The 10,120-nt window shown below is 40.9% G+C and overlaps 1 protein-coding gene across 2 annotated transcripts; it reads right to left on the reverse strand.

The window, feature by feature from the left end:
* Positions 1 to 1,218: 1,218 nt before the first annotated feature.
* selenbp1 (selenium binding protein 1) lies at positions 1,219 to 9,764 on the reverse strand. 2 transcript variants are annotated; one of them, XM_018764750.2, is made up of 12 exons: positions 9,525 to 9,764; positions 8,363 to 8,416; positions 8,071 to 8,183; positions 7,340 to 7,525; positions 6,952 to 7,072; positions 5,395 to 5,577; positions 4,462 to 4,643; positions 4,303 to 4,381; positions 3,974 to 4,095; positions 3,388 to 3,480; positions 3,128 to 3,246; positions 1,219 to 1,664 (listed from the first exon to the last, which is right to left on the reverse strand). In XM_018764750.2, exons 2-12 carry the CDS (start codon positions 8,367 to 8,369, stop codon positions 1,502 to 1,504), a joined length of 1,368 nt encoding a protein of 455 aa, XP_018620266.2. In that variant the 5' UTR covers positions 8,370 to 8,416; positions 9,525 to 9,764; the 3' UTR covers positions 1,219 to 1,501. The 2 variants fall into 2 exon arrangements, with proteins under 2 accessions (XP_018620266.2, XP_029101916.1); XM_029246083.1 differs by lacking the exon at positions 9,525 to 9,764 and adding an exon at positions 8,769 to 8,875.
* Positions 9,765 to 10,120: the final 356 nt, after the last annotated feature.

Genomic DNA, 10,120 nt, shown 5'->3' on the forward strand with positions numbered 1-10,120 from the left:
AAATGTGTCAGTAATAAGTCGTGTTTAGCATCAGTTTGCGGATCGCCTGCAGCCCAGTGTTGTAAACTAACGTTTTTATTTGGTTTGTTTATTATTTTTAATTGCCCAGTTGTTGCTGCATAAAAGATACAGCAGATATATAAGAACAGCTACTGCAAACGTCAGACCCCGGGATTTGAAAAAGAAAACTGTTAAAGTATTTGACTAATATAATAAAAAGTTCAATAATTTGTGCTACATTTGATTTGAAGTAAAAACGCAGTACCATGTACACACTGGAAAAATTCGGTTTACCCCGTTACACTGGTGTGTTGTCCCAGTGACTGAGAGACACTGCGTTCTGCGTTCGGACGACCTCGTTGAAAGCAGACGCGGTGCCCCCACGAGCCGCCAGGACTCGAAAACGCAGTAAAATACGTAAGTACGATTCATGCGACGACAGTGTCTGTCGTAAGTCGAGGACGGCCCCTATGTGCCTAGTGAAAGAAAACCGATATATTTTGCAACTCTGTGTAAGAACGCAGTCTCGCACAGGTGCGATTCATAAATTCCCTTTATTAAACGCAATTACTTTGGCAGTAATTCATTAAAATGTGCTTAGCTGGGTATAAATAAAGTCGCTGTGTACCTCTAAGCTAGCTGTCAAAGTTTTGAAATAAGAGATTTTATGATTTTTAAACTCCTTTAAATTTCTACGAAAATACAAGACAGGTTTCTGCTTTCTAAAAATAAAAGAAAAACATTCGTTCTAAATTTCTAACAGGACTCTGCAAGTTTACCATGCCGCTGCCGAATGTGGACTATACTGCCCTCAGGTGGTCGCACTAGACCATTACAGCTCTCGTGTTTTTGTCCCAAGGCAGTCGGTTGGAATCGAGCCAAGCGACAATTGTCAGGGCTGTAATTGCTGGTTGAAAAACTGCCACATGAGACGGGTTGAAACATGGTCAACAGTAACGGCTCCTAAAATAAAATGGCACAGCACCTTGTGTATCTTACATTTATTCTTTCAGCTGATGATTTTCCCCCCCAAAGGCAACCTTTAAGACCCCTACAATTATTTACCCATTTATACAGCTGGGTAATTTCTTTTTATTGGAGCAATTTTAGAGTAAGTACCTTGCTCAAGAGTATTACACTATTTGAAAGTCTTTGACAGTTTCACCATGTTATTGATAATTCAAACATTACCAGTCTTTTAATCATATTGTTCTTTATTATTAACTGTCCATAACAAAAAATGTTGGCATAGTTGCACAAATACATGTATAGATCTAATTTTGCATTACAGTTTTAAGTGCAAAACTGTGCAATAACAGGGAGAGCGCGTTAGCTGATATAAATGACGCAAAGCTTTATTAAAAAGTTTAATTTTCTGAGCTGAATGAGTTCTGTAAGGTGCATGGTGTATAATGTAATACTTGATAAAATTATAATGATTGTAATGTCAGAATGTGTCACCAGAATACATCAAAAGAGTAGCAGGAATCACTGCTTTGGTTTAAATCCAGATGTCAGAGGTACAGTCTCCACCAGGGTACCGAACTTCATGGGCAAGGGCTGGTCCATCTGGCTCTCTTCCAAAGTCCACCAGGAAGTCTGGATTGACCCGCAGGCCACCCTTTACTGTGTCCACGTCAATTTGGGTCATCACGGAGCCCTCCCTGGAGACCAAGAAAGGTGAGTAGTAAGGGTAAGAGGAGGATACAGCAAGAATCAGTATGGTACTGTAGTCTACCTCTAGTTTCCAAATATGTAGGTTATTATTTTAAATATTTCTCAGATGTTCAGATTTTGACATCATGCTGTTCTTGTTTTCCCACGAAAGAAAAACTGACCAGGAAAGTTCATTGGATATATTAAATTATGCAGCCGTTTGGCCAGCTGCATGAACGTCATGCATAGTCAAAGGATTAACAAATATCCTTATCCAGCTCAAACAGGACATTTAACAGTGGAGCAGCCAAAATGGAGTCCTGGGGCTGACCATGTCCTAAATATACAGATTTCCAAAACAAGAATAAAAACACAAAATAATGGATAAATACAGTATCTAAAAAGGTAGGACTTTTTTTTTTTTATTGCTTTACATAATTGAATCACAATGAATTTAACCAAACTTTTAACACTGTTCTAATGTCAAAGTGAAAAACCATATTTAGAATTGATTAGTAGAATTAATTAGAAATATGAAACATTAAACTACTGAGTGCTTAATTGTTCAGCCCTTTACTATGACACCTAAACCAGCTGTGGGGAATATAATTGTTCTTAACATCTGGGTGCAGTTGAGGTGATTTGAGTGATTTTAGGATCAATACACCTGCACCTGGAAGTAAAGAAAACAAGTTGGTCAGTGAGTTTACTAACAAAAACTACATCGTGACTACAAAGCCGCATTTTAAGCAACTCTGTGCCAAGGTTCTTAAAAAGTACCCGTTAGGGGAAGGGATATGACAATTTCTATGGCGTGCAGTGTCCCGAGGATTAGAGTGAAAGTGATGATACGAAAACTGAAGGAATATGAGACAACTCTGAATGTGCCTCGAGCAGGCTGTCCTTGAACTGTTGAGTGTAGGGGCACGAAGGGATGGAGTTATTCTGTGGCTGCAACGGAAGAGATTCGCGTACTGAAACAGTTCCCTGGGTGCTTCACCAGTGTCACCTTCATGGGTGTATGGTAAAAACAAAGCCATTGCTGAGAAAAACTCAAGTGACATCAACGAGTTTTTGCAAAAGTAGAAGAAGGTTATGTGCTCTGCGCAATGCTTATGCACTTATTCAAATGGACTTAAGGCTCTAATTGCTGCCAAATGTGCTTCTACTACTTGTATTGACCTGAACACACTTATTGCGTTTTGTATTTTTAATTCATTAAAAATTGACCATGTTTTCATCTTGATATTAAAAGGTATTTTTCTTTAAACCAGTATCACAAATGCCTATTTAGAGCAACTGTGATTCAGGGTTGTAAAGCAAAAAAAAAAAAAAAAAATCAGGAAGTAAACAAAAAACGGAACAAGGCCTTACAGCTTAGTTTACTCTGGTAAAATGTCTGCACAGAGAGACTGCTTATTGTTGGAAGTTGATGATTCTTTCATTGTTTGACATGCATCAGCTGCCTTACTTGATGAGATCGGGGTAAAACTGCTTGTCCCAGGCACTGTACAGGGATGTTGTGGAGTACAGCCTCTTCCCATCCAGACTCAGCTGCAGCATCTGTGGGCTCCCAGGCACCCTCTTCCCCTGGAGACCAATGTGCATTTCCATGTCAGAGAGGACTCCGGCCCCAACAGTTCATGTAGCACAGTCACACTGTGGGTACATACCTCTGCATTCCTGTGGTTCTGAGAGGCTGTGTGACACCCATCTGCATGCACACCTTACCTTTATGATGCAAGGCGATGGCTGGCCATCTAGCTCCTGGTCCTCCGTAACTTTCACCAGCCCATCATTCAAGATGCTGCCTCCCAGAAACACCTGACAGATTACATATACATTTATTTATTTAGCACACGCTTTTCTCTAAAGCAACTTCCAGTGAACTCTATGTAGTGTTACCAGCCCACACACCTCATTCACTGCAGCAACTTACACTGCTAGATACACCACTTAGAATGGGTCACTCATCCATACATCAGTGAGACACACACTATCACTCATACACTATGGGGGAACCTGAACAGCATGTCTTTGGACTGTGGGAGGAAATCAGAGCACCCGGAGGAAAGCCACACAGACACAGAGAGAACACGCAAACTCCACAGAGAATGAGCGTGGCTCGAACCCACTTCCTTTCAAACCACCGAGGCGCTGTGAGACGACAGAGCTACTCGTTGTGCCACTGTGCCACCCATGATAACAACTGTAACTCGCTGTGCTCAGATAGCACAACCCAGTGCCACAGTATGGGTATCACACTAAACAATTTATGTATAAAAATTCTCAATTTGGTTTTCTTGTCTGACCTCACCTGGCCCACCAAGCGTGGGTTCCTGGTGTCGGTGATGTCGTACTGTCTGATGTCTCCATGCAGCCAGTTGCTGAAGTACAGGAAACGGTCATCCAAGGAGATCAGAATATCGGTGATCAGGCCTGAGAAGCAAAGAGACTGGAGCTCCTGCATTCATGTATCCCACATATTGAGGAAAACTGCCAAGACCTCAAGTCACTTCACATCATGCTTTATTTTTACTTTGTTTTTATCTCGTGTACTTCACCGATTCTTCTGTCATGTCTATTTCTTTCCATTCAGCACCCATCCCCTCCTTGAGCAGCTCAGTTGTACCGTCACACACTCACTTGGCATCTCGGGCAGAATCCAGCCCTCCACCTTCTTACTGGGAACACCGATGACTTTCTCTGTGGCCCAGTCTCCCTTCTGTACAGACACACGCGATGAGTCATCGCACATCGCTGCAAAGCCGTGTAAGGAAGAAGCCAAAGAGGGGCCCTACTCACCTGGGTCTTGTAGAAGCGGAAGACTGTTCCGTTGAGCGCGCAGCCCACAAAACCTTCGGCAGCGTCAGGGTTGTGCAAAAAGCGGACCTCCAAGGGAATGGCCCCCGCCACCCCCAGGTCTAGGGACTGCAGCCGTTTGTGAGTGGTCCAGTCCCACACGTGGATGCTTTGACCATAGTGACCTAGGGCAAGGGTTCGTAGAGGAGTCACTATGACCACCCACAGATGCGGTTATCAGTTTAACTTGTTACGTCCACAGGAGCGTCCATTTTGTTTTCTTTCTGGTTTCCCCCTCGCGCCGATTCGGAGTCGCAACTGTCCATCAACCTCAGTCTTTTCGCATAATCTTTGCATCCTGTCCACTTTTATAACGTTTGCTTGTCGGCTATTCTTTCGCACTTTGATTATTTACCGTTTCACACGAACATTAAGCACGCACTCCTGTCTGTGCACAATATTTCTTGTCTCCTCATTTCATAACTTTGTTACAGCCCTAGAAAACCTTGGTGTCATAATGTATTAACAGAAATCACGAACACTTAATCTCATGACTGCAACCATTTCATTCTATAGTGAGTACTAGATATAGTTTCCATTCGCCTCACCTGCGTTCTCCAAAAACTGAAATCAGAGGTCTTAGCTGTCTGGGGCAGTTGGTATTGTAGCAGTTAGAGCTGCTGCCTTTAGACCCAAAAGTTGCAGGTTTGAATCCCACTTCCAGCTGTAGTATCCTCGAGTAAGGTACTACCTTAAAATTGCTCCAGTAAATCATTTACACAGCTGGGTAGTTTTAACATTGTAGGTGGCTTTGGAGAAAAGCATCAGCTAAATGAATAAATATGCGAAGCTGTCTTACGCTGAGTAAAGTGGGCAATACTCGCATTAAATGGCACGAAACCGAGAAAAACGATAACCCAAAACACACGCACAAACCTGCTTTGACATCATTAGGGTTGAATCCATTGGCAAGAACCTTGGGGGCCCCCCACTCGGTACTTATCATCACATTGTGTCGTGGCTGGTACCAGAAATCATAGCCAAAGGGGGCGGCTTCTCCTGGAAGCTCCCAGTTCCCAATCACTTCAAATGTCTCTCCATCCAGCAGCACGAATCCACCTAAAAAACACACAGCCACACACAAATGGGTAGGTGTTGAACATATAGCTTCATAAAAATGTATATATTAAGACAACATAAGACATTCAAAAGTGCAAAGGAGAAATTACAGCTTTCAAGATTCAAGAAAGGCATAAATGCAACTAATCACCTGCACTTCAAATGGTGCGTGGTGTTTTCAGAAGAAACTGGGCTTATTTCACACAGTGCATTTCTTAGGAGAGCGTTTAGAATAAGTATCTGGCAGAGCATATCTGTGCGGCGTTGGGGAGAGCAGCAGCGGATTACCCAGAGACATGTACAAGGTTCTTACAATGCCAAAATCTGCTTGAATTCATCGAAACGGTCTCCTTCATTTAATGAAATATTTCAGACAACCAATTTCAACATTTCATACATTTTTCATTATGCACAACATCCTGTAAACTCTATATGCTAGAAAAATCTGACAAAGATTTAGACACCGTTCGTTGGCAGCCGCTTGAAGGGTGTGTACCCTGGATGTAAACTGAAGCAATCTCTCTATTACATTCCTTCTCAGAACGGATAAGAAAGCACAAGCAGTCTGAGACATAGTAAATGAGAACAAAACATTTTCTGCATGTTCTCACTGAACTCAGCCACAGAACTTTTACATTTTTTTTTTTTTCTTAGTTACTAAATCTTGCCCAGTTTAAACAAGTGTCAGACATTTTCTATTTCCACAGTAACAATAGTTTCTGTATTGACTGACACAGGCAAAGGTCACTGGGACTCATGAATGCATTAATCTCAGATTACAACATGCCCTGAAATCCACCAGGGTTAAACATTAACCGTGTGCCTTTGAACTACTTGTGCCACCTCTTAGATTGTTTCACTGTTGCACTTTGACATTTTGTATAAAGTTAAACAAATATAATAACCCAACCACTAAATTCATTGTAATAATTTGTGTCTTTTCAGTCTGTGTGGGGGAGAAAGGCTGCTGGTGAATTAAGATTTCTCCCAAAACGAAGCCTTCTCTTGTTTCTTACTGGACTGTGACAGTGTACGACAAACACCGCTAGCACATCAGAATCTGCTTCCCCCCCCCACTTCATGTACTATGTAATCATGTTTGAAAAAACCATTTAAAACTGGAATCTGAATTAAACAGCTGGAAAATATTGTATACGTTTGTATGCATCTAATTACAATTTTGTAATATGTCAATTTTATGTATCAGAAACATTTCTACTGCATGTAGAATCAAAACAATCTTGCAGTTACAAATCAGTAATTCAAACATAAATATCAATTTCCAGGTCAGCTGCTCATTTATCAAGTGTCCCTGTGATTTTGCCTGTACAGAGGGACTGAGTAGCTAAGCAGCGCCACGGTTCATGCCCTCACCATTTCCGTTACCATAAGGGTCTCCCATGGTGCTGATCATGATCTGGCCACTTCCGAGGCAGTGACTGGTGTGAGGATTAGCCAGGCCACACTTCCAGAACAGTTCGCTGGGCTCCACTGTCTGCATGTAGCAAGCGAGGGAGAAATTCATTAGCAAAATTACCTGAATAAATACACATAAATTCGGCACGGTTCTCCTTTACAGCAATTCGTTCAATTCCAGCTGCGATTCTGTTAGAATCACAGGTAAACATTTGGTTTTCAGCAGTCTGAACTGATTTTTTTTTTTTTTTTTTTTTTTTAAGCTGGCACTATTGTCCAAAATAATGCTGCTGAAATGTATTTAGAACCCATGACCTGGTCCAGCAAAAGGGGTCCTGCCACCTACCTTGTGCAGACGGGGGGCACGGGGGTCGGTACCAACATCCACCACGTAGATCCTGGAGGATATCAGCGACGGGAGGATAAGGCGGTTCCGTGTCTTTGATGGGTCGCCGAAGCAGCTGCTGCAAGAATTCCAGCCAGAGTGATGTAGCTCATCCTTCAAGTTGGGCATGGGCAACCGATGAATGACCTGTCGAGACGACACCAACGTAAACAAAACCGCCTCAGACAAATTCACCAGTGGGCAACTGCTCCTCCCATGTAAACAAAGAATAAGGGGTATTACGTTTACACAATGCTTTTTTCGACGTATGATGTTAAGCTACTCATTTAGTATCTACCAGTACCATTGCTCCAGTAAAATACCTACTCATCAGCTAGGTATTTTACTGGAGCAATTTTACAGTAAGAACCTTTTTCCAAGGGACTATAACAGGTGAGACTTGCACCAGCAACCTTTGGTTTAGTTGCCCCCCAATATCAAATAGCGTACACCTTATACTGCTCTATGGATGTCTGTACATTACTTTGGAGAAAGGTGTCTGCTATATGCATAAATGTAATTTAATACATGATGATAATTTAATTAAAACAATTAAAATTGCTGTTAACCCAAAATTTGCAAATATTTCCAAATTCCAAACATAACCTTTGTTGGCTTACATACAAGCTACTTCCGTCTTGCAGCCTACATGCAAACAACAAGGCTACATGGTACAAGAACACTTACTGTACCTTGCAATAGTTAGCTGACTTGGGGTCCACATCCACAGTTGCCAGATAGTCAGGCTTCTCAATGTTTGTGTTGCGGTATATGCAGGGGACATAGACAATTTCCTCTCGAGGGCCTTTAAACCAGATACAAACTGAACCAACTACAACATTTCATCAGTTTATCCTATGAATTCATTCCATTCTTACAATAAGACAAGACAATGAAACACCTCTAACTCCTTCCCGACTTCTCGGAGACTCATGTTCCAGCAGCATTCGTCATTCAGAAATGCAGGAGGCATGAGGACCTTACCTTTCATGGCATCCAGTGGACTTTTGTATCCTGGTCCACAACCTCTGCACTTGGCTATTGCAAAAATACATGCAAGTGGAGGTCAGTGCATGAGATGAGATAACTGTCATACTGTACCCATATGACAATTATAAAAACTACCAGTCCCAAGATCATGTAACCTGTACAATACACCACATCCTATATAGACAATTATTTACATACTATATGTATTATATTGTTTATGCTTTAGGGAAAACAGCCAAGATGTAGGTCATTTTGGAGCATCTGCTAAATGAATAAATGTAAAATTACTAAAATCATAACTTGCAGAATTAATAGAAAAAAATGAATGCATAATACACATATTATACATATAAACATTTCATTAATATCATACATTATGTATAATATATGTTATACATACTATACATATACACACTGATGGTGCGCTGGTAAGTGGATAAAGCTGTTGCATTTGGAGCCAACGGTTGCAGGTTCGATTTCTCTGTCCAACTGTAGTATGCTTGAGCAAGGTACTTACTCTTACTTAAATTGCTCCAGCAAAATCACCCAGCTGTATAAATGGGTAAATAATTGTAAGTGCCTTAACATTGTAAATCAGTTTGGAGAAAAGCATCAGGTAAAGTTCAAGTTTGGTAAATGAACTGATGTAAATATTACAAGCTAAAACTGGTATTTCACTGTTGTACACAGGCAGAATTCAAATTTAAAAAAAAAAAAAAAATTTTAAAATATATTTCCAAAACAATTTTCAACCAAAGCAAATTAAAGATGCAAAATTATTCATTTGTTAAAAACCACTTGCTGCTCAAGCCTCTGTCGCATTAACACGACCCAGACTCATTGTTTCTTCGCTTAAAGTGCTGTAACTGCAGCCGCTTTAATTTGTTGCATGTTGGTCAAACACTCCGCCTTCAGTCTCCTTTTGAACGAGAGAAACGCACAAAGAGACAAACTCAAATCTGCACTTTCACATTCTGAAAATCATTTTTGATTTCCTTTAACAGTGACATCTGGGTTTTTCCTTCAGAAATATTTTTTCTACCATCCATGCAGTTTTCCCTTTTGTATGTCATGTTCTCAGTCTCTTCTTGACTCTTTCAGTTGTTTCCGTTTTCTAAAGAACCTTCCAACTTGGTGACTGTACCATGAGTCTTACCAATCCTCCAAAAGTCCTTTTCTTTCCTCAAATTTTCAAAATGGCCTTCTTTTCTGCCGCAGTGAGTCCTCTGGCCTTCATGTCACCTTTTCCAGTTCAACCGAAAAACCGTACAAACATTTCCGAAAGATCCCACCCATGCTTAGGCCTTCACGACTCGTTTGTTTGTGCGTGCCAGAAAAGTATGCAACATGGAACACGTGGACTATGAGAAACACCCATAAATCTGTTTGTCCCAATACTCATGCTGATCAGAGATATGATTGTTGTTGCCAACAGTAAATCATTTATGCATAAAGATGCTGAGAGGTTAAAAGGGACATTCTCTGCTTTTCTCTCGAATTCTTCTTCTGATTGAAAATCCCAATTTCCACAACATACAGCTAAAATGCGCCATTCGTTACTGTTACGCAATACTGTATATGAACACAAAGCAAGCAATCTGTAAGCACGTAAAACACTTCACTCAAAGTTTCGATATGCCCTCATTACTACTCAATATTTTATCGGACTTGGATTTACTTAGGAACAAAAAATATTTACCCTACCAATGAGCTTGATAAACATTCTTGGATCAGTGGAACTAGATGTTCCTT

Source organism: Scleropages formosus, chromosome 18 (assembly GCF_900964775.1).
Source record: "Scleropages formosus chromosome 18, fSclFor1.1, whole genome shotgun sequence".
In the NCBI taxonomy this organism is placed as follows: Eukaryota; Metazoa; Chordata; class Actinopteri; order Osteoglossiformes; family Osteoglossidae; genus Scleropages; species Scleropages formosus.

What these genes read in the sequence shown, in the direction of transcription:
- selenbp1 (XM_029246083.1), bottom strand. An exon ending in AGTCAGCTAACTATTGCAAG is followed by an intron (nt 7,526 to 8,070) that starts GTACAGTAAGTG and finishes TCGTCTCGACAG; the next exon opens with GTCATTCATCGGTTGCCCAT. An exon ending in CCCTTATGGTAACGGAAATG is followed by an intron (nt 5,578 to 6,951) that starts GTGAGGGCATGA and finishes TGTGTTTTTTAG; the next exon opens with GTGGATTCGTGCTGCTGGAT.